This window comes from Oreochromis aureus, linkage group 8 (assembly GCF_013358895.1).
Source record: "Oreochromis aureus strain Israel breed Guangdong linkage group 8, ZZ_aureus, whole genome shotgun sequence".
Taxonomy (NCBI): Eukaryota; Metazoa; Chordata; class Actinopteri; order Cichliformes; family Cichlidae; genus Oreochromis; species Oreochromis aureus.
The window spans coordinates 26724336-26749290 of NC_052949.1; the positions used below are offsets into that span (position 1 = coordinate 26724336).

Sequence of the window (24955 nt, forward strand, 5' to 3'; positions counted from 1 at the left end):
ATGAACACTCTGAAAGCAAACATCACACCTGTAGTGCTCTTTCTGGGCATGAAGCCATACTTCTGCTCACTGATCGCCACCCCTCTATTTAAGCTAGGTTCAACAACTCTTTCCCATGGCTTCATGGTACTTCTCATCAACTTTATCCCTCTGTAGCGACTCCAGCTCTGAACATTACCCTTGTTCTTGAAAATCAGTACCAATACATTACCTTTCCATTCCTCAGACATCATCTTAACCATCAGGATAGTATTAAACAGACTGGTTAATACAAAATTTAATTATTATTTTGTTTGGTTGGTGATCAGACAGCTACATCATGTCTGTGTCTGCAGACTGGATGATTTTCTCTGAGATTTAAAAAATTTATTGATGGCATTTACATATTTACCTACATGGGTTTATGTGTGTTTATGGGTTATGTCTCATTATGTGCTGCATAGTGAATGTACTTATACAAGCTTCTGGACAGTAAATAGTTATTGTTTCCTCTTCTTAGGATAGCACATAATACTGCTACCATGTAACAAAAAGCTTTGTGGTGGCACATTAGAGATCACAAAGGCAAAATGTTCACTTTTCAAACAAAGTTAGGCAAACAAATTTTAAGACAATTTTTCTACCCTTCAGTTTCAATCAAATCCCAACATTGAACATTACTGACCTTTCTGCGTGGATTTTGGATGGATTGTGTACACCAACCATTGAATTACTTGGGCGCCCTGAACTTTTCGAGACATTAGCCAACAGAGGGGTGTGTGAACTTTCTGATCGCACATTGGACAGCTGTCTTGTACATGTGATATCCAATAGGTGAACAAGTAGACACCATGTGACTGAAATCAAGCAAAGTGGACCGAATGTTACATCTTTGAGAAAAGATTAGCAAAAATAAGTCATGCTAAACTGTCACTAGCAGGACTTTTAATGAAATTAACTCATTTTTGTGTTAAATTGGTCAGATAGTTTCCTGTTTGTAACTTACAGAAGATGATGGACATGTTGTATTGTATAAAGACTAACTTTGGACAAAGCATTTGGCTCTTTCTATATATACTTACTTACTATACTATATATACTTCTGTAATATAGAAAAAGCTGAGCAACAAGAGACGTATTCAAACCTGTATCTTTTTGGATAATAAGATTAAAACCATTAAAGTAAACATACATTTAGTTTTGTTTCAGGATAGAACATCTCACCAGTCAGGGGTTTAGTATGAATTGAGACTGAGTAAATGAACACTAGAAATCACTTATGCAAACACAAATTGGCAAGACTGCACAGAGACACACTCCTACTCCTTCATGCTCTTGTGCAAATGAAGATAAATCTCCTATCGTCAACAGAAGGGCACTTTAGGGCCACTGACCTTCCATTAGTATGTGAATGTGAGTGAGTGGTGTCAGGTGGTGCTAATCCGGAGGAGCTGTTGACACAGTCAGCAGTGCGATGAGTGAGCTAAGCGCACAGTGTTAACCCTCAACATAGAGCCAGCGTGTGGACACAAAGGGCTGGGCTCAGGCGTAAGCTGTTTTTTGAAGATTTAGCTGGAGGAGTATGGGGTGGAAGAGGAGGCCCCCAGTGAGAGTCATCTATTTTCTGGCTGAAGTGTGCTAACGGCCGTGCCTCATTGCTTCCATCAGGGGGGCCCCGAGACTCCGACTTTTGTGGGTCAGTCTCAACACCTACGGCTGTCGTTAAACTGGCTGTAAAACATGTGTATAAAAACAAGTGTTTTTAATTACAGAGCACCAGTTGTTTGTTCATATAATAAACTCATTCCATGTGTGCTGTTCCATGTTTGAGCATGAGATGAGGGTATGTAGTTGTTTTGTATCACCTTTGGTGTGGGGTGTCAAGTTTTATTACACTGTGTATAAACTGATATATAATCAGTATTCTTCTACTAGTGGAGCCAGGATTTGGTTTGTAGAAGGTAATCATAGTTAATGATCTTATGTTCTGACATGTTCAGACACATATCTATTCTTAAACAGCACTTTATTTATAGTATATGAAAAGTGTTACCAGAAATCTAGAAAAAAGTTTGGGTATATATGATGACACTACTTCATTTTTTGTAGTTGTCAATCCATCCATCTTCTGTTTATCTAGTGCTGGAGGCTGCAGCCTAAGTAGATAAGCCAAAGCTTCCCTCTCCTTAGCCACCATCTTTAGCTTATCCAGGGGGAACCAAGGCATTCCCACGCCAGCCAAGAGATGTAATCTCTCCAGCGTGTCCTGGGTTTGCCCAGAGGCCTTCGCCTGGTGGGTGATGCCTGAACCACCTCAAATAGCTTCTTTCGATGTGGAGGAGTAACGGCTCTACTCAGAGACCCTCTTGAATAACTGAAATCCTCACCCTGTCTCTAAAAGAGACACCAGCCACCTGTCAGAGAAAGCTCATTTCTGGTGCAGGTATCCACAAGCTCGTTCTTTCAGACACCACCCAAAGCTATGACCATAGGTGAGGGTAGGGACATAGATCATCTGGTAAATCAACAGCTTTGCTTTTACGCTCGTCCACATCACTGCAGCTGTGGCCCCAGTCCGTCTGTCAATCTCCCACTCCCATCTCCGCTTACTCTTAAACAAGGACCCGAGATACTTGGACTCCATCACTCCATCCACCCTTTTCCAGCTGAGGACAGTGGACTCAGACCTATGTCTGAGATGCTGATTCTCATTCATGCTTTAAATAAAACCAACACAAAATTTGTTCTTACCAAGTTTTCAGTTAAAGTTTCAACAGCTGGTATTACTAGATATAATGAGAAAGGAGTCACTGGTAGTGAAAAAGCACCTGGGAGATAACTGTAGAGTTTCTCTGGTTTTAATCCTTTAGCTTCCTTTTACCCATTGTTGTTGCTTTATTACCTTTAATTTTATTCTCACTATTTTCCCTCCATTAGCAGCAGAAAGCTGTTTTCAGCACCAAAAAGCAAACAGGCAAAGTTAGCAACTAGCAGCTAAAACACAAGATTTTCTGATGAGTGGTTCAAACCAAGACATAGTAAAAAGAAGGGTGAATCAAAGTGAGGTAAAGAGCCAACGTATAAAGAGTATAAAGGGTTTCAGATCCCATAATGATGGACAGATAGCGCACAGGACTTTTACCCAGAAGTCTTTGCATTATATTGCATAATTTTGTTGTCCATTATCATTCTTTAACTGTTGTGTTTATTGCAGGTGGAGAAGCAGAGAGCTGATCTCACCAGAGAACTGGATGATCTCACAGATCGCCTTGAAGAAGCAGGAGGAGTCACCGCCTCACAGGTGAACTACCAGCACACAAACATGTCGAGCTGCACACTTCTGAACTGCATAATTTCCCTCATAAATAATACCAGATTGTACAGCTAAATGCTAGTACATGAAGAAGATTTTCAGGGAATTGCCTGGTCAGTATTACTGACCTTAAATTACTTCCTATGTGTGTTAAACAGATGGAGGTGAACAAGAAGCGAGATGCAGAGCTGCAGCGCCTGAGACGAGACTTGGAGGAGTCCTCTGCCCAGTCTGAAGCTCTAGCTGCGTCTCTGAGGAAGCGGCACAGCGACGCCGTCACAGAGCTCACAGAGCAGTGTGAAGCTCTGCAGAGGACCAGAGCCAAACTGGAAAAGGAGAAGCAGAACCTGAGGATGGAGGTGGATGACCTGGCTGCTTCACTGGACAGTTTACAGAAGGCCAAGGTCAGGATCTGAGATCACATGGACCTTATCTGTATTTTGAAGAAGACAGCAAAGTCACAGGCTTTTGTGACTGCCTTGAGCGTGGCCTAATGTGCTGTGATGTGACTGTGGTACAGGCATCCTCTGACAGCCAGATGAAGAAGCTGGAGGAGCAGCTGTGTGAGGCCAACAGAAGAGGAGACGACCTGCAGAGGACGCTCACTGAGCTCAGCGTGGCAAAGAACAGACTCACAGGTAAAACAATGTTACATCTGTGGGACACGAGCAGTTACAGAAAGTCATTCAGCCCCGCTGTCCCATTTTTCTTAATCAGTTTCTTTCTATCTTACAAGTGGGCAAAGTTGGATGCATATACTTTAAGCTAAAGTGATCTTCTGAGGGATGTTACATGCAGCCTTAATTCACTAAAACTGGCTCCCAGTAGATATTGTGCAAGTAAGAATAATATATTTTGATGACAACTAGTTAAGGATTGACACAAAACACTCAGTGGTGGTATGAACTCATATTTCATATTCATAATTTGAGAGTAAAAAAGATCTGTTGTTGAAAAAAAACACTGTCAGTAATTTCAGGTTTTTTTGAGTAATTCTTTCTTTTATAATTTGCCAATGACAAACCTGACTGACTAAGCCCTCCTGGCCACTTGTTAGAAGAATAGAATAGAATAGCTTTTTATTGTCACTGTTACAAGAACAGTGAAAGGCAGTTTGGCATCTCTCCATGTGTGTGGAGTACACAATAGCGTAAGTATTTACACAATGACAAATTTACATTTACACAAGAAAGATATGTACAAGTTATACATACACCTGCAAACATACACGCACATACATACATATATGTATATATACATATTTGCATCCGTACATGCGTACACACACATATTTCCACATACACGCTTACATCTATATACATACACATACATGCCATCTAACTAGCAGGTGCATTGAGAGGTGCAGTGTGATCAGTGATATTGCACATTGAGGGGTGCTGTTGGAACTATACTAAATAACGTTATAATAAATACAGTTTAAAGTGGTAAGGGTGTTGTTTGCATTAAAGTATAAACAGAAATACGATTTATAAATAAGGTGTAATGTCCATGAGTGTTGGCAGTGCAGTTATCCTCCAATCAGGGTGGAGGTAGGGCATGTTTGACAGCCTGTGGGTAAAAACTTCTGTTGAGTCTGTTTGTCTTCGACCTGATGGACCTGTAGTGTTTACCAGAGGAAGGGGGAAAAAAGTGAGTGTCCAGGGTGCGAGGGTCTTTAATGATGATGCTGGCTTTCTGCTGAAGTCTGCCAGTATAGATGTCTCTGAGGGAGTTAGTGACGTGCCGATTGCCCGCTCTGCTGCCCTCACCACCGCTGCAGTTTCCTCTTGTCCTCCGCAGTGCAGCAGTTGAACCAGAGTGTGCAGCAGTAAGTCAGAAGGCTCTCAATGGTGGAGCGGTAGAAGTTTACTAGTAGTCTTTGGGGTAATTGGGCCTGACGTAGTTTCCTGAGGAAGTACAGCCTTTGTTGTGCTTTCCTACCTGGTGGGAGATGTTTGTGGACCAGGTAAGGTCGGCCGAGATGTGGACTCCGAGGAACTTAAAGCTTTCTACCCTTTCTACCTCCTCCCCATCAATGTAGAGGGTAGAGTGCTCAGATCGCTTTGTTCTTCTGAAGTCGATTACCATCTCCTTGGTCTTGGCTGTGTTCAGATGCAGGTTGTTGTCGTCACACCATTGCTTCAGATGCTGAACCTCCTCTCTGTAGGCTGAATCATCGTTGTTGTCCATCAGTCCTATGACAGTGGTGTCATCAGCAAATTTTATAATGGTGTTACTGGTGTGGATTGGTGAACAGTCATGGGTGAAAAGTGAGTATAAGAGGGACTGAGGACACACCCTGTGGGACACCCACATTCAGAATGAGGGTGGAGGAGGTGTGCTCTCCCATTCTTACGTTCTGGGGTCTGTTGCTCAGGAAGTCCAGTATCCAGCTGCACAGTTAGCTGCTGAGTCCTAAGTTGCTTAGTTTATTAACCAGTTTGTGGGGTTGAACTGTATTGAAGGCAGAGCTGAAGTCCACAAATAGCATTCTCACATAGGTGTTACTACAGTCCAGGTGTGTGAGGGCTGTGTGAAGAGCTGTTATTATGGCATCCTCTGTCGACCTGTTTGCCCTGTATGCAAACTGGTATGGATCGAGGTTTACAGGGATGGCAGCTTTAATGTGTGACATGATGAGCTGTTCGAAACATTTGGCAATTATGGGTGTTAAAGCAACTGGACGATAGTCATTCAAGCAGCTCACTGTGTTCTTCTTGGGCACTGGAACGATGGTGGCTGACTTAAGGCAGGATGGTACTACAGACTGTAGCAGTGAGAGGTTGAAGATGGTGGTAAAAACCTCTGCTAGTTGGTCTGCACATGCTTTAAGCACTCTACCGGCTACACCGTCAGGACCAGCTGCTTTCCTCACGTTGACTCTGCGCAGTGTGGCTCTGACCTGGTGCTGCTCCAGCTGGATGGGAGCGTCGTCCCTCTCTGTGATGGCAGGATGGGTGATGGTGTCCCTGTTTTCTTGGTCAAAGCGGGCGAAGAAATGGTTTAGGGTGTCAGGTAGGGTGATGTCTGGGGAATTGGTTTGTGTGAAACTGTCTTTGTAGCCAGTGAGTGTCTTGATCCCCTGCCACATGTTTCTGGAGTTCTTTGTGTTAAAGTGTTCCTCGATCGCTGTTTGTATTTGCGTTTGGCTTCTTTTATGCCTTTAACCAGAGATTGGCGTGCCTCTTTGTAGACTTGTTGGTCTCCTGATTTGAAGGCGCTGTCACGTGCTCTTAGTAGGGCTCTCACCTCACTGTTGAGCCATGGCTTCTGGTTCGGGAACACTTTAACAGTCTTTGTTGTTGTTACGCTCTCAGTACAGAAGCTGATGTATGAGAGTACGGCAGATGTGTGGCCCTCAAGTCTGATCCTTCTGCAAATACACTCCAATTCGTGTTATCAAAACAGTCTTGTAGGGCCGTGGTGGCTTCCATGGTCCACACTCTTACTGATTTTTCAGATGGTTTTTGTCTTTGAATTAGAGGTTTATAAGCAGGGATCAGGGACAGAGAGAGATGATCAGAGAGTCCGAGATGAGGCAGGGGGGTGGCCTTGTAAGCATCTGGGATGTTGGTGTAGACCTGGTCTAGTGTGTTGTTTTCCCTCGTCGGAAAGCTCACGTTTTTAAAGAATCCAGGCAGGACAGATTTCAGGTTTGCGTGGTTAAAATCTCCTGCCACGATCACAGCGCAGTCCGGGTGCGTTGTTAGCTGTTTATTAATGGAGCGCTGGAGTAGCTCCATGGCTGACTTAGCATTAGCTTGCGGCGGCACATAAACTGCTATTATTGTGATCGCTGTGAGCTCTCTCGGCAAGTAGAAGGGTCTGCACTGAACCATCATATATTCTATGTCTGGGCAGCAGTGAACGACTTTAACTGTGTTGTTGGTGCACCAGTTATTGTTTACAAACACTAGCAGACCTCCCAGCGTTTCTTACGGACTCTTTGTTCCTGTCCGCTCTGAACGTAGCATGGCCCGCTAGCTCAATCGCAGTGTCTGGGGTAAAAGAGTCCAGCCAAGTCTCTGTGATGATCATAACACAGTAATCCAGACAGTGTGAGGTGATCCGCAGTCGTAGCTCATCCATCTTGTTATTTAGTGACCGTGAGTTGGTGAGGAAGAGGCTCGGAATAGCCGGTCCGTGTGGGTTAGCACGTAGCCTAGCCTTCAGCCCCGCTCTCTTCCCTCTCTTCTGTTTCCTGTGCCTCCGTCGCCTACGCCACTTCAGCGGTGGTATGGTGAAATTAGAGTCGGTGACCCTCCGGATCTCAGGGGGAATTGAGTCCCAGTCATTGTCAGCAAAGGTGTGGAGGTTTTTGTGGTTTAGAACCGCAAGCAGTTCAGTTTTACTGTACTGCATATGTGCTCCTGCATATCGGAGTAAAAGTGAAACAAAAATACACAAAAGAAAAAGAAAACCGCTAAGTTGAGGAGAGCGCCGGGCCGCTGCGACTGCTCGCGCCGCCATCTTTTGCAATAAGATTTGGGAAAAGATCTAAAAAGCAAACTATTTAGGCAAAAAACTAATGTGTTCTTAGGATAATATCAAGTATGCAAACATACATTTTAATTATATTAAGTTTACCAAAGAAGAAGGAAAGTGAATCAATATTAGTGATGCGCGAATCATGAACGAATCGTTCAATACTCGAGAATCACTTTACTGACTCATGAATCATGATTCACAAGCCCAACTGACTCACTGACTCATCCCTGTTGCTGTTAGCAGCAACATATCTAGCTTATAATTAAAATTGTTGAGAAAAACACAACATCCAGTATCTTAACAAAAACATTTCTGCTCTGAACTGGAAGAAAAAACCCTGAGTAGAAGCTCACATCAAGACAATAGCTCCTCGGTTCACAGTAGCATCGCTCTGCTAACATGCTAACAGCACATTTGAGCTACTCACCCCCTCCTTTCCTGTGCTGAATCGTAGGGTAAGCAAATCACTCAGGACTCGCTTACCCCCTCCCTCCTGTGCTGAATCATAGAGCCAGCGAATCACTCAGGACTCACTAACCCCCTCCCTCCTGTGCTGAATCGTAAACGTAAGCGAATCACTCAGGACTCACTAACCCCCTCCCTCCTGTGCTGAATCATAGAGCGAACGAATCACTCACTCACTCACTCACCCCCTCCCTCCTGGGTCACAGCTTCTTCTTCTTCTTGGTTGGCAACCAATGTTAAGGCGCATTACCGCCCCCTGGCTCACAGCTCAGTGGACATTTAGATGAGAAAATATATATTTGACACATTTAAGGAAAATACTAATAAAATAAAAATAAACAAAATAAATGTTCCCTTTAGAAATTTTTTTGCTCTTTTTTGCTCTATAAAATAGTTGTTTTCTTTTAGAATCACTCATCTTAGCAGTAGGATATACATGAAAAGAGAAAAGAAATTAAGTTTGAGTGAAAATGTACATTTTTTGCACTCTCTGGTCAACTGACTCAGTGAATCAAATGACTCAAAAAACCCGATTCACCTTGGTGAGTGACTCATTAAAACTCGATTCAGTAAAAAGAATCAAATTTACCATCACTAATCAATATTAGAGCAAATCCCAAATGAGGGTAAAGCAGATGTGCAGATGTGTTCTATAATGCAACACGATCACATCTCTTATCAAAGACTCTGAGAACCTTGTCTCCAGGTTTTCTAGTGAAAATGTTTCCAGGAATTCTCGAAAAGACACTGACGTGGTGTCTATTTGACACAGCATTTTATGCTACACTAAGACATTACACAGCTCTTTTTGTATTTCTCCAGTGTGAGCTCAGAATAATATGAAACATTTTGTTTCAATCACTGAAATAAAATAAATGTAACTTACTGGAAGATGTGTCTTTGCTTTGCTACCACTTTGCTATTCTATATGCACGACTTAAACTGCATCTGCCTTTTGTAGCTAAATAATTAAATTGTCTGTTTTGTGTGTATTTGTTGCCTGAATTCTGCTGCATGCTACAGTGCGTCATTAACCGGTGCTCCTGTGTGTCCTGTCAGCTGATAATGCCGACGTGAGTCGACAGATGGAGGAGGCAGAGACCAGAGTGAGCCAGCTGACCCGATCCAAGACTCTCCTCCAGTTACAAGCGGAAGAGCTGAAGAAACAGCTTGATGAGGAGGTCAAGGTCTGTGTTTTGAACATAAAGCAAAAACACACACTTTTTGCCTGTTTTGCAGTTTAAAGTAGGCTTATTCAATAGAGTTAGAGTTACACAAACTTAGTATTTAAAACTTTTCTACTGTTATACAGTGTTCTGTGAATGTGGTTACCTTTGTGAGGCTATTAGACTGATCGTTTTTGGTAATATTTGGAAGAGAGTGTGGAGAGGTGGAGATATGCACTGGAGAGAAAGTCAGAAGAAGAAAGACAGAATCTATGTGCATGGGAATGAGAGGGAGGCAGGTGGGAAGCTGGAGACGCAAGGTGGAGGGGTATTGAAGGTGAATGATTTTAAACACCTGGGGTCAACCATGCAAAGTAACAGGCAAGTGCACCTCTCCTGTGCACAGGAGAGGGTGAAGAAGAAACTGCAGACAGGATGAAGCAGGTGGAGATGAGTGTCAGGATTGTTTGATGGACAATCTTTTGATTTAGTCCGTCTGGTGAAAGGCAATGGGAAAGTGTGAGTGTGAGCCTCCCAGTCTAAGAAGAGTATTGTGCATGCAATCATATATTATCAGAATCATCTTTATTTGGCTAAGTTTGTGTACAAAAACAAGGAATCTGACACTGGTGCACTTTGCTCTCTGCATACGAAAAGAAATGTTTTTAAATATGCAATTTTACATTTGCAGTATATAGACATACATATAGTGAGTGTGATCAAGAAAAGACAAAAAGATAGGCAGTAAGAATGAAGACTAACCGACACCTCTATGAATGTCCCAAACGGATGTGTCATTTTATCAAAGCTTTTGTACATTAGTTCAGCTTTTATATTGTGTTTGTGACACTATAGTCATTTATTAAACCTCTGAACAGGTTGAAAAACCTTTTAACAACCATGAGTGAATTGAGTCAGTGTGTTAGAACAGATTTGTGTTACATTTCTGGGCTTTACAGTGTGCTCATGTGTCTCTTTGCTGGTGTTGCCAGTGTAAGCAGGGGGTCAGCAGCACTCTGAGCTCAGTGCGGCAGGAGTGCGAGGTGCTGAGGGAGCAGCTGGAGGAGGAGCAGGAGAGCAAGCAGGAGATGCAGCGGCTCGTCTCCAAACTCAACAGTGAAGTGACGCACTGGAGGACTAAGCACGAAGCCGACGCCATCCAGCACGCAGACGAGCTAGAGGAGACCAAGTATGTGGTGTTGATAGTGGCAGCTATCATCCTCATCTGATGAGATGTGATGCCTTGAATAGAGCCTGTAATGTGTCTCAGAAGTCCAAATCTTACATGTGTCACAGGAAGAAGCTGGCAAGCAGGCTTCAGGAGGCTGAGGAGGCCGTGGAGGCCACCCAGGCAAAATGTTCCTCACTGGAGAAAACAAAGCAGAGGCTGCAGGGAGAGGTGGAGGAGCTCTGTATGGACCTGGAGAAGGTAGACAGAGCGGCTCGTTATATACTCATTTATTTGATGCCTTGCCATAAAGCTTTGGCGTTATAGCAGTGTATGGTTCCTGCCTTAGGCCAGCAGCTGCGGGCAGGCTCTGGATAAGAAGCAGAGGGTTCTGGAAAAGCAGCTTGGAGACTGGAAACAGAAGTGTGAGGAGCTGGTGGCCGAAGTGGAGGGCTGCCAGAAGGAGAGCAGGCAACACGCCAGCGAGCTCTTTAAACTCAAGACCGCTCATGAAGAGACTCTGGAGCAGCTAGAGGCTCTGCGCAGGGAGAACAAGGCCTACCAGGGTATGACGGCGCACACGTGAGGGCTGAATTTAGCATACAGCTGCCTGTCTTAGATTGCCTCATATGCAACTTCTTCTTTGTCCCACAGAGGAGGTAGCAGACCTGACAGAGCAGCTGTCCGATGGAGGCAAGAGCGTGCATGAGCTCCAGAAAGCAAAAAAGAAAATTGAGATGGAGAAAGAAGAGCTCCAGGCCTCGCTGGAGGAATCTGAGGCCGCACTGGAGGTGAGTGCTTTATCAAGTCTGGATTTGCTCTCATATTTGAAGCTTGTAGTTTGTAAATTGTTTGTTTCTTCTTCATTCCTCCCATTTTGCCAGGCTGAGGAGACCAAAGTGCTGAGGCTGCAGCTCGAGTTGTCTCAGGCGAAAGCAGACCTGGAGCGCCGACTACAGGAGAAGGAGGAAGAGGCGGAGGCTGCGAGGTACCTCAGCTTCCTCTCATCCTTCATGTTTCTCTGTATTTTGTTTTTCTCCACCATAATGTCTCTTTTTAAAGTTTGCATATAATACACAGTTACATATGTCACTGGAACAGGGTTTAGTATATTTAAACTTTGGGTAACTTTCCCCGTTGATGTGGTTCGTTTGTGCAGAAGTGAACATGGTAATTGCACTCTAGTGCAAACCAAATAAGCCACACTGAGACCCTTTGAAAGAGGTGCTCATGGTCTAGTCCAGCGAAATCTAGAGCAGCTGGTTTTTGGTAAGAGCCTCGATCTAGCACAACTAACAAGTGTACGCTCCAAGTCTAAGTGGCTAACTCTGATGAGCATAATCATTAGCTGTTATGATTCTTAACTTGTTTACTTAAGTAAGCATCTAAATCTAGAACAGATTTTTTTCTAAAAGCTTTTATGAAAGCTAAAGATTCATGAACACAGAGGAGAATGAACAGAATCCTCAAGTGGCCATTAGAGCTCATTTTTGTCACTTATATGCCATCTTTATTTTGTAGCCCCGGTGTTTGCTGTTTATCTAAGACAATGTTTTTCATCTTGTTCATTCTGCTTTGCCTCCTCACCCTCACGCCCAACGTTAGAAAAAGCCACCAGAGGGCGTTAGAATCCCTGCAGGCCAGTCTGGATGTAGAGGTGAAAGGGAAAACGGAGGCACTGAAACTGAAGAAGAAACTGGAGGCTGACATCAATGAGCTGGAACTGCAGGTGGACCTACTCACCAAGAGCAACACAGAGCTCAGCAAGAACAGCAAGAAGATGCAGCAGCAGATCAAGGTCTGCTCACAACATTCGGCAAGTACAGTAAGTGTTTTCTACACCACCCTGCTCACAGAGCAAGTGTGTGTCACAGGAGCTGCAGGCTCAGCTGGAGGAGGAAGTGAGGAGCCACGAGGAGTGCAGGGAGGAGCAGGCGGCCATGGAACGACGCTGCTCTCTGCTGGTCAGCGAGGGTGAGGAGACCCACGCGGCCCTGGAGAGCGCCGAGAGGGCCCGAAAGGCTCTGGAGATAGAGCTGCAGGAGACTGGGGAGAAATACAGCGACCTCAACAACCAGGTATCACACAGTGCCTCTGCTTCTGTTTCACTTCTAACCGGACCCACATACACTCACAGACTTCCTGATGTGTGTCCAGTTCCAGGCGGCTCTCAGCGGGAGGAGGAAGCTGGAGGTCGATCTCCAGACTCTGCAGCAGGAGCACGAGGAGCTCCAGGCCGAGATGAGAGGATCCACAGACAAAGCTAAGAAGGCCACCTGTGAGGTAAAACACATGAGATGACTCCATGTCAAAGCACGCAGCGGATTAATACAGACGAGGTCGGTAACGCTGGAAACGGATGTTCTGTTCTGTCAGCTTGCACGAGTTGGGGAGGAGCTGCGTCTAGAGCAGGAGCACACGCTCCACCTGGAGAGAGTGAAGAAAGGACTGGAAGCCCAGATCAAAGAGATGAGCAGCAGACTGGAGGAAGCTGAGCAGATGGCTCTGAAAGGAGGAAAGAAGATAATCCAGAAGCTGGAGGGAAAGGTACACACAAACATGTCAGAATGCCTGAACTGTTTCGCTTCTTTTTAGCCTCTCAGTGGTGGAGCTGTGAAGCAACTGCTCTGGGATATGTGCAGTTACTTTAGCTAGTGTGGTCACGAGTATCCCTGCTATAAGTGTCTGCACAGAAGAAGTTGCCTGTTATACTTATAAAGTAATTCAATGTGTAAAGTTGATTAATAATCAATACTGCTGTAGTTTAAATTTCTTCCAAAAGAAAATCTTGCTACTGGGCAGGTTTCATGAAAATGCTGCCTCCTGGAACTTATTTGAACAGTTACCCTAAAGTACATAAAAGGAAAAAAGTCCAACCTGCAACCTTTATTTTTACAATATAATAAGATGATATAAAAACTAATTAGAGGATTAAGGATTTATGGCTATCCATTTGCACATGCCTTTGCATGTAGCTGTTAGAGTGAATTGTTAAATGTTGTTATTTTTATGCTTACCATCCATCTTTACATTGTTTAACTGTGGGATGAAAGTAAAATGGTAAATGGCCTGTATTTATATAGCGCTTTTATGGTCCCTAAGGACCCCAAAGCGCTTTACATATCCAGTCATTCACCCATTCACGCACACATTCACACACTGGTGATGGCAAGCTACGTTGTAGCCACAGCCACCCTGGGGCGCACTGACAGGGGCGAGGCTGCCGGACACTGGCGCCACCGGGCCCTCTGACCACCACCAGTAGGCAACGGGTGAAGTGTCTTGCCCAAGGACACAACGACCGAGACTGTCCGAGCCGGACTCCCCTCCCCAGATTCTCGAGGTTCTGGGTGGGGGGCTGTAGTGTTTTTATTACAGGCAACATCCTTGTGAAGGTCTTTTTGATGTAAGCTTCCTGCCCAGCAGGAGGTCTCACACACACACACACACACGCACACACACATTCTCGCATAACACACACACACACACACACACATACATATGCATACAGTGCCTTGTCTTCGTAACAAAGGGGGGTTATGAGGGGAGGTACTATTGTTTTGTGTGAACTGTGTTCTCAATAAAAGGCAGCGAGAGGAGGCTGGGGTCATTTTCGTGTTAGACACAGATGAGACCTCCCTTGCAAGTAAAAATGATCGATCGCTGTTGCCTTGTTTTTCGTTCACGGGAATAAGTCCTGGATGCAGCGGGGTCTGAGTTCAGACCCAACAGTAGCACACTGGCATATGCAGAAATATGACAAAACAAAGTTATGAGCTGTATGTTATTGAGTATTGGTTGTCTGGCCCGCAGTACATTTCTGCTTTTATGGAACTTTTGACAAACAAACAGCAAATTGTAACAGAGTGTGTCTTCACTAAATACTCAGTGGATAAATATGAAGCCTTCCTGCACACAATAGTAGTTATTCTTTGCATGCAGGTGAAGGAGCTGGAGCTGGAGCTGGACTCTGAACAAAAACGGCACGCTGAGACAGTGAAGACGCTGCGGAAGAACGAGCGTCGGCTGAAGGAACTGCTGTTCCAGTCGGAGGAGGACCAGAAGAACCAGCAGAGGATGCAGGAGCTGGTGGAGAGGCTGCAAAACAAGATGAAGGCCTACAAGAGACAAGTAGAGGAGGCCGTACGTCACCTCTTACTCTAAACATGTTTCCAAGCATGGTGTTTGTGGGTTTTTTGAAATAACTCACACTGCTGTCACTTCAGGAGGAACAAGCTAACATGAACCTGGCAAAGTACAGGAAGACCGTCCACGAGCTGGATGATGCCGAAGAGAGGGCGGACATTGCTGAATCAGCGCTCACCAAGATTAGAACCAAGAACAGAGGAAGCTTCGGCAAGGGATACTCCTCCGTAAGTATTCTCTGGAACAGTATATTATCAGGTGTATTACACGGTTTATTAAATAATAACTCCATGTTAGCCTCTTCTACTAAGTACTTGTTCTGACTCTAAGGCCTGTGTCTGTTATAACAGGGTTACAGCACTCCGTACCCAGGCCGAGTCCGGTCACCCAGTTCAGTGGGCTCGGAAGGCGGAGGAGAGAAGATCCTCAACGATGACGAGGAGTCAGTCAGCTCCCTTATCCCAGCCTATCTCAACTCCCTCAAGAAGCTCATGATTGATTAGGAGCATGGCTTCAATTTCACCATCATCCCCCAGAAGTGAAGCATGGTACAGTATGAAGTTTGAAACATCCAAAAGGTTCCATGGGTGGAACCTGACTTTTTTTTGTGTATGCTGTACATTCCTGTTGAGTTTTCTACAATGTACTTGTGGCTTCCTCTCTGAGTATAAGGTCATAGCCCTGACACATTCCAGCTTTATATCCCCTTTTTATCCATTTATACTGTAACATTTGTATGTAAAAACTAATAAATGTATTTCTAAGTGTTCCAAATTTGCCCGTAAGTAAAACTTTATTGTGATGTGCATATATGTCTTTTATTAGGCAATCAGTTAATTCAGCAAATCTGCCATTAAATATCTAAAGAACAATCCTCAGGCTGATTCTCAGTCTGGAACACACCATTTTATATGAGATATTGTATTTGTTTAATACATAAAAAGCCAGACAAGACAAAGCATCAATGGTTACAAAATAAAGCTGGCACCCAGAAACTGCAGTTCCTCTAATGGCCACATGAGGCTGTTCAAAAAGCAAGTCAATCCACTACAGACTTCCAAATCAAAATGTGCAACTTTACTGTACTGACATATATACAGCCTAGTACAAACAACAGTGTTAAAGCCTAGTTTCTCCCATCATTACATCTGTATCTTTGATCGAAAACTGTTTGCAACAATATTCACGGAATTAACTGACTAATGGATGGTTGAGGCTATTCCAGACATTTGTGCTTTAGCAGATATACTTCTCTTTCTGTTAACATGCAGAGTTTATGGATCCAGCTTGCTAATCGAGCCTGCTAGCATTAGTACTTACACTTCCTGATTTCTTAGATTTTCACATATTTGTCACACACTCATGTTTCAGATCAAACACACGTGGACAAAAGTAACTGAAGTAAACAGAAAATACAGTTTTTACATGTTGATTTCATTTATTAAAGGAAAAAAGTAACCAAAAGCACCGGGGGCTATGTGAAAAAGTAACTGCCCCTCAAACCTAGTAACTGGTTTGAGGGGCAGTTACTTGGGATGGAGCGTTTTTCACACATTTCCAGGAAGGTCGGGATAGCTTCGTTCCTCTAGATAAATAAGCTCATCATTTAAAAACTGCATTTTGTATTTATTCAGTCTCTCTTTTTCCACTACTGCAATTTGTTTGATGATCTGAAACATGTAAGTGTGATCATCAGGAATCAGGAAACTACTTTTTGTAGTCAAGATTTCCTACATTTAAGCAAATCCGTGACAACCTCTAAGATAAATAAGGTTCAAACTGGCTGCAATATTTATTAAATCATACATGCAAGAGGCTATAGGGAAGTTTTTGAGTCCGTACATAAGTGGTGACCTAAATATAAAACACTTTTTTTCATGATTAACTTTTGCCTTATAAATGACTTCAGTCACTATCATAAAGTGTTGCTGGGGTGCTGTCAGCACATGGAGTAGTTTAGGCCGTTAGTGACAGTCTATTTTCATATTTCAAATGTATCTCTGTCTGAACTTTTCACTGCCGAAACCTGTAACAAGACCTGACCAAATATGCTTTTGAATGTGAAAATGTGTTTTTTAAGGAAATAAAAGACCTTTTTCCCCATTAACTCTGTTTTCTTGCTTTTTTTTCTTCATTTTTTGGAAAGAAACGCTTTGAGACATGAGATACATATTTCCATTTTATTAATGAAAAATGACAACTTTTGGCTGCAAAAACATCTCATTTGTCTCCTTTTAGCAGTCAAGCAGTACTAAGCAGTAATACTGGACAAGAACATTTGGTATGGCAATTAGCTTCTGCAGTACGGTCACCAAATCCAACTGAAGCAAATGATTCATATTCCAAAACTCTATCACCACCGAAGCACTTCAACCTTACAGTACCATCTAAATGCAAAACATGTTGCAGCAGCACAGAAACTGGGAAGCTCAAGCTACCAGGGAGAGACTTTTTTTTTTTAGATACCTGCAGATAAGAGAATATATCAGGAATTACGTACAGGGCTTTGAGAGTCTCAACATTTCCGGTCTCGACAAGTGTCTCTAATACAGCTCCATCACATCTGACCTCTACTGCGGTCAAGTGACACTACTCTTACGCATATTACGGTATGGATGCCGACTGGCTTAGAAACGCAGTCTTTTGTGTCCTGACACTATTTAACTTCACAATCCACTCCGTTTTGGTTCATCTCCACTTTTCCCCTTGTGATCCACAGCCAAGATTACTGTACGAATCAGAGAAAATTAACAATAAAATTTGCCCAATATACAGTACTGTACTTTTAATATCTTCATTTTGACCTCAGATTACATATAAACTGTAAGAGGTGACACAGATATCTCACTGGATTCTGACTCTAGGCCATCTCCACTCTTCACCCTGTGATCCACAGACAAATTTACTGTACGGTTTTTGAGAAAATTGATATTAAACTTTGCACAATTTACTCTACTGTACTCTATAGATTCTCATCTTTGACCTCAGATTACAGGAAAACTGTACAAGGTGCCGCAGATATCTCACTGGATTCTGACTCTAGGCCGTCTCCACTCTTCACCCTGTCATCCACAGACAAATTTACTGTACGGTTTTTGAGAAAATTAATAGTGAAATTTTTCCATTTTGCTTTACTGTACTCTATATATTCCCAACTTTGACCTCAGATTACAGGAAAACTGTACGAGGTGCCGCAGATATCTCACTGGATTCTAACTCTAGGCCATCTCCACTCTTCACCCTGTGATCCACAGACAAATTTACTGTACGGTTTTTGAGATTGCTGTGTTAACAGAGTATGACATAGGCTAAGAAAATATACTGCCTACAATAATATCAAATTTAAACAACAAATTACAAAATTTACACATTTGCTGTCATTGCCATGTGTTAAGTAGAGCATTATTTAGGCATAAAAAATACATATCATTGAAATATCATCAGTAAAAGAAATACTCTCACTATGTAAGACATGTTAGCAAATTCAGTTAATAAATATTTTATCAAATCTATACAGATGTTTAAAGGCATAATGCAAAGCATGTTTGTTTCTTATGGCTTACAAATGTGTTTGACTTTAACATAATTTACATTTCATTTGTACAGTTTCACAGACGAAACAATAAAATAAGTTTCCTGAACTGTTCTTCATGGCCAAGATTTTGAATCCTTTTGAGGGTGATGCATTATCCATGAAGGTGGGCAATTTGTTCATTGATCTCTGACCCTCGCTGACTCTGACACCTCCTAATTCTGCTTCCAGCCTTGATGATTAATTTGTTCTTCCTTTTGCCATCCCTGTCACTGATGCTGTCACCAGTTGTCCACCAGTCTAATCTGCAATTCCGGTGAACCCAGAATTACCTGTATCTTTGTAATGTTTCCAAAAATATACACTATATGTTGATGGGCATTGTCCCACTTTTTTTCCTTTACAAGTAATAATCTCTATGGTTTTAATGACAATACATATACAGATTGTGGAGGACTTTTTATTCAACACTAAAAATAGTTCCTCATCAGCAGACTGTAGTACAATTTCAGCCTACCGTTAATAAACCCATCCAATGCAGCGTTATCAGAGAAATTATGCAAATGATATGTTTTTATGTACTGGTAATCTATTTATCATTTATCATGATTCCTGCTCTGATGATTATTTTCTTACCCTTCTGTAATTTTAATAGATAAAGGATGTTGAACATTAAGCTCCAAACAGGATGAATGAGTGGAGATGGCCTAGAGTCAGAATCCAGTGAGATATCTGCGGCACCTCGTACAGTTTTCCTGTAATCTGAGGTCAAAGATGAGAATCTATAGAGTACAGTAGAGTAAATTGTGCAAAGTTTAATATCAATTTTCTCAAAAACCGTTCAGTAAATTTGTCTGTGGATGACAGGGTGAAGAGTGGGGGTTGCCTAGAGTCAGAATCCAGTGAGATGTCTGCGGCACCTCGTACAGTTTTCCTGTAATCTGAGGTCAAAGTTGGGAATATGTAGAGTACAGTAGAGTAAATTGTGCAAAGTTTAATATCAATTTTCTCAGAAACCGTACAGTAAATTTGTCTGTGGATCACAGGGTGAAGAGTGGAGATAGCCTAGAGTCAGAATCCAGTGAGATATCTGCGGCACCTCGTACAGTTTTCCTGTAATCTGAGGTCAAAATGAGAATATGTAGAGTACAGTAGAGTAAATTGAGCAAAGTTTAATATCAATTTTCTCAGAAACTGTACAGTAAATTTGTCTGTGGATCACAGGGTGAAGAGTGGAGATGGCCTAGAGTCAGAATCCAGTGAGATGTCTGCGGCACCTCGTACAGTTTTCCTGTAATCTGAGGTCAAAGTTGGGAATATGTAGAGTACAGTAGAGTAAATTGTGCAAAGTTTAATATCAATTTTCTCAAAAACCGTTCAGTAAATTTGTCTGTGGATGACAGGGTGAAGAGTGGGGGTTGCCTAGAGTCAGAATCCAGTGAGATGTCTGCGGCACCTCGTACAGTTTTCCTGTAATCTGAGGTCAAAGTTGGGAATATGTAGAGTACAGTAGAGTAAATTGTGCAAAGTTTAATATCAATTTTCTCAGAAACCGTACAGTAAATTTGTCTGTGGATCACAGGGTGAAGAGTGGAGATAGCCTAGAGTCAGAATCCAGTGAGATATCTGCGGCACCTCGTACAGTTTTCCTGTAATCTGAGGTCAAAATGAGAATATGTAGAATACAGTAGAGTAAATTGAGCAAAGTTTAATATCAATTTTCTCAGAAACTGTACAGTAAATTTGTCTGTGGATCACAGGGTGAAGAGTGGGGGTTGCCTAGAGTCAGAATCCAGTGAGATATCTGTGTCACCTCGTACAGTTTTCCTGTAATCTGAGGTCAAAGATGGAGATATTAAAAGTACAGTACTGTATATTGGGCAAATTTTATTGTTAATTTTCTCTGATTCGTACAGTAATCTTGGCTGTGGATCACAAGGGGAAAAGTGGAGATGAACCAAAACGGAGTGGATTGTGAAGTTAAATAGTGTCAGGACACAAAAGACTGCGTTTCTAAGCCAGTCGGCATCCATACCGTAATATGCGTAAGAGTAGTGCAACCACATTTTAGGTGCGGCTGGCGGGGCGGCTAGCTTGACTGTGACTTCGCAAGTGAGGGCTCACTTGACCGCAGTTGACCTCTGCTGCAAGATCTTAAGATTGATCTTAAGTTCAATTCGCTGTACAAAACGCTGTACAGAGCAATTTAAAACTGTTTATTCTTTTACAAACCAGAAACAAATCATATAAATAATATATATGTAGTGACACACGTGGGAACCTGAAGTCATTTCCGGTGCTGTGGTTAAAAAAAGTGAGCTCCACCGTGGGAAAAACACGTTATTTTCATCTGCATTTCAAAGAGCTGGACAGCTGCGCTGAATGAATGAAATGACGAAGTATTTAAGAAAAAAAAAAACCCACACTGCTGAAACTTTTCACGTGTAGCTCGCTTTAACGTGACCACTTTGCTAGCCCATTGAAGCTACACGCACATTTACGTTCCCGTCGCTTACCCGCCATCACGGACAGCCTGGTGACAGCACAAACTTTAACGGAAGGGTTTTAAAAGTATTCCGTGTCGGTGACAGCAGTGGACGTGCAGGCTGCACGTGATCTCTCCCAGTGTTTCAAATCCATGCGGCCAGCTCAGGAGTGTTTGTGTGAAGCTGTTGCTAGGCATTCGTTTTAGAGGTGGGCGGGGCTTATAGGCATACTTCAAAGGAGAGACTTCAAAGCGACTAAATACTGTGACCTCAAAGGACGCACATCATTAGATAGACCTCTAATACCCATAGGGGTGCTGCTACCAGGCAGTCTGAACTGAATGATAATTCAGTTGAGTCCATGCACCGGAACCAGACACACGAGTTAAGAGAAAACACTAACACTAAAATGTATTCGGATGACATTAACACAGCCACTGTGGGTCCCATCATAGATGGCTTTTTTGATAAAATGAACATGTCGCAGGTGCAATCCATGCTGGTTGGTCGCCCAGATGACTGCACTGTCCAGCTAATGTCTCACATGGCTGCTCAGATGGTGCAGCTCTGCGGGGACTCTGCCAGAGCAGTAATGCTGCAAAACAGTATCCCACAAGTGCGATGCATCCACAGCCTCTTCAGAGAACTGGAGGGGCGCATCGGCTCGATTGCTTTCTCTCTCACCTCGGAGTCAGATCACGGAGCCAGAGAAGGCTTCATAAAAGAACTTATCCAGGTGTTGTTAGGGAGATTTGCACACTGCACATGCACCCAGTCTGGCAGCCAGCAGGAAAATCAGCAGGTCCCACAGACAGAACAAACAGAGAAAGATCTGGAGTCCTCGCTGTCTGTGGAACCTACACAAATGGCAAACGCAGAAGCCTCAGTGGTAGAACCAGAGCCTGAAAAAGCAGCCGTGGCTTCTGAGGAGCAGAAACCCTCTGTGTCACCTCAAGGTGAAGCAGAGGGAAAAGGGCTCGTAAGCACGCTCCTTCAGGCTGTGCTTTCCCAGGCTGCAAAAAAATCCGAAGCCTGCCCATCAGACTCCCTCCACCAGCGCCTTTTAGATCAAATCTGCTCTGGAATAAAAACAGCAGATTTGACTTTATCACCAAAGGCCCTACAAGATCTCGCAAAGGTCATTTTCAAAGACTTTTGCAAGCAAGCGCTCTGCAAACCAAAAAACATCTTAATTCTATTGAAATTAGGAGAGCCATCAGCAGAGGAACTTTTCATCTCCGTGTTTAAGAAACACTTGGTAGCATCCACACAGAAACCACAGTCTTCTAAAGTCAAGCTTCTGAGGCAGCTTTTAGTTGAAGTCTATGTGGAAAAACTTGTCATCCGTGCTTTCGAAAAGGCACGCGTTTCCTACACATTTGACAGAGTTTATGAAATTAAGTACAATTTGTTCAAGAAAATCTGGGCTGATGTCCAAGATATTGATTTTCAACCCTCCTCGAAGTCCTTCAACACCTTACACAAGGTCATTTACAAATCTCTACTTAAAGAGTATAAGGACCCCGAGTGTGTCATGATTCTCTTTAATCTTGACCAGGAAGTATTTGAGAAAAAAATCATCAAAACTTTTAAAGAACATCTGATGTTGGCAGCGGCGCCAGCAGGTCGCATCAAAAGGTTCTTCTCATTTCTGGGCCGGCGTTTAGGCATCACCCGCAGACAGTCGTGGCTGTCTCCCCTGTAAAAACAACAGAACATTTCACATTGACTAGCCGACATCAAAGTGACTCTTTAAATTGGCTAACAACAAACAATTCAAACTAGCCAATTTATTTAATATCCAATTGAGTCATTTTAAACACCCCTGGACCGGTTGCGGCAGATGACCGTCCCTCCCTGAGCCTGGTTCTGCCGGAAGTTTCTCCCTGTTAAAAGGGAGTTTTTCTTCCCCACTGTCGCCAAGTGCTTGCTCAGAGGGAATTGTCCGATTATTGGGGTCTTGTTTCTAGTCAGTAAATTACTGACTAGAACACTCTAAATTAATGAACAAATATGAGAAAATCTAATAAAATTCTAAAAGAAAAATCACACTCTGATATCTGCTTGTTTTCACTCTCTGTTGGACAAATGTGTGTATATTAAGCTTAGACTGAGCGTGTGTCGAGTAGTTGTCATTCAATCCAAACAGTTTTAGGTAGAAAATGTAGAGAACATCCTGTTGTGATATTTATTAGTGAGATTTCATCCATGCAAAGTTTTACACCCCATCACCGACCTCCAGAACTGGCACCTTTTGCACGTACGTGCATGCGCACATGCACTCTCATGCACGCGCGTTCACTCACCCGAAGAAGTGGCACCTCCGCCCCACAGCGCACTCTCTGTCTCCTCCTTAGTGCCGGGCGTGTGTTTTAATCAGGTTTATCTGTTTTATGAAGTGATATTTCAGTGTGAATAGCCTGGAATTCCTTTATCTTTTTATCCTAACACTATAGAAAGACTTTGTTTTTTAGACAGTCGACCTGAAACGGCAAATTGCATGTGTTTTAACAACTGCGCTTTGGGGGGATAGTTAAGTCGAATTGCGGCTTTCCCGAACAGCTTTGCTCGTTTCATGCGTTCTCTTTTTATAAAACAGATTTTTTTTTTTTATGGATCTTAATGTTTAGAGACAATAGCGAGGTACTGACCTGTGTGTCTCTTTAAACTGTAGATGTTTCATTCTAATTGGCTACATCTTATTAATCTTGCACTGAGTCTGCTTGGCATATGAAGGCTCTGGACCTTTCCAAAATGATGTAGAGGCGGCTTTAGCGTGATTAATTTATTACAATTTCAGTTTCTGGGAAGTTTTCAGTTTTCCCTCTTGTGTCTATGGACAGTGGTGCAAGTTTTTTGTTTATTTGTGAAACTGAGCTTGGTTGTGGACAGTTCCGACTGCACTGTTTGATTTGAGTTTCGTGTTGGATCACTTTCTTTAATTGTTTCTTTAATTCTCGAGCACTAAAGACCCAAACTAGGACTTGCAAGTTTTGCCGTGCCCCAGTGGCCAGTGTGAGCTTGTGCTGCAGATCCCAGCATGAAAACTGAGGGTCCAGCCAGCCGGTGGAAAGACCGGTTGATGCCTGGACGTGTGTCAAGAGTTTATTTTTAATAAGACATTCTTCAGGTTGAATAAAGACACTCAGACAGTTAGAATATAATAACAGCGACATGCACGGGTGAGGACTCTGGCGAGACCCCGTGCACGGGTGAGGACTCTGGCGAGACCCACACCCTGAGTGCAGGCGACAGTTCTTTATTTATAGGTTACATCACGTATGCAAGCACATCACATTTCCTCTTTTACAAGTTCCTCTAAACCAACGGTTGTGTGTGGGTGTGTGTGAGTCATATGTGTGTCTGGCTGCTTCTTCTAGGAAACGTGGTGCACTTTTGAACTCTTGTGGTTTGGGTGCTGCATCTGTTTCCTGTTTAACTTACTTGTGTTGCATGGTTAAATGTCAGCTTGCAAAACGGTGGAAAAGTTCAGCAAACCTTGTGAAATATATGAACACTTCATGATATGCTTGTTAATGAAAGATAATAAAACAATGAATAAAAACACATAAAACATAAAATCTTACAACATTCCCTCCTGTTGTTAATATATTTCACCCATACTCTATAGACTTCAGTAACAATCACTTGCTCGCGCATTTTCAATTGCTACATCATGTGAAGTACAGGAAATTTTTAAACACAGTCTTCTTCTTCCTCAGTTGCTATCGGGCTATAAGCTTGTGCCAGGAAGATTCCGGTTGCAGTGTCTTTAGCAACTTTCTTAATCAAAGCTTTGAAACATGGTACAATACAACAAACAATAATGGCCAACATCACTAAAATACTGCATAAGATAGTTGCTAAGACTTTGATTGTGTCTGTTCATTACATGGGTCTGAGTCATTTGTTGTGGGCGAGTAACCAGCATCGTCGTCGAGTCCTGTTGGGGACTGGGTCCTCTCCATCTGAAATGTCTGAATGTTCATTTTGCACGTCTATGTCAGGCATTGTTTATGAGTGTCTGAGTAGTTACTTGAGTGATGGGTTGCTCTTCTGGTTTTGCAGGTTGGACTGATCTTCCTTTACTCTACCGGGCAGGTGGGGCTAGGTCGGGGCTCGGGCTACAATGGGGTTTCTTCAGGTCGACCAAGTTCACCAGATCACCTAGTGTGTCGACTGAAAGCGAGAAGTCAAGAGGGCGGGTATACC

The 24955-nt window shown here is 43.0% G+C and overlaps 1 protein-coding gene across 4 annotated transcripts in view; it reads left to right on the forward strand.

The window, feature by feature from the left end:
* The window catches only part of LOC116330867 (putative uncharacterized protein MYH16), a 55207-nt gene extending 38375 nt beyond the window's left edge, over positions 1-16832 (forward strand). For all 4 annotated transcript variants that reach the window (XM_039616539.1, XM_039616537.1, XM_039616536.1 and 1 more), the window contains 16 exons: positions 3194-3280; positions 3451-3696; positions 3813-3930; positions 9305-9432; positions 10404-10600; positions 10708-10840; positions 10929-11145; positions 11234-11370; positions 11464-11567; positions 12185-12377; positions 12454-12657; positions 12737-12862; positions 12956-13126; positions 14522-14722; positions 14806-14952; positions 15076-16832. In XM_039616539.1, the coding sequence (XP_039472473.1) occupies positions 3194-3280; positions 3451-3696; positions 3813-3930; positions 9305-9432; positions 10404-10600; positions 10708-10840; positions 10929-11145; positions 11234-11370; positions 11464-11567; positions 12185-12377; positions 12454-12657; positions 12737-12862; positions 12956-13126; positions 14522-14722; positions 14806-14952; positions 15076-15228 (2562 nt within the window). In that variant the 3' untranslated portion in view covers positions 15229-16832. The remainder of the gene's footprint in view (positions 1-3193; positions 3281-3450; positions 3697-3812; positions 3931-9304; positions 9433-10403; positions 10601-10707; positions 10841-10928; positions 11146-11233; positions 11371-11463; positions 11568-12184; positions 12378-12453; positions 12658-12736; positions 12863-12955; positions 13127-14521; positions 14723-14805; positions 14953-15075) is intronic.
* Positions 16833-24955: the final 8123 nt, after the last annotated feature.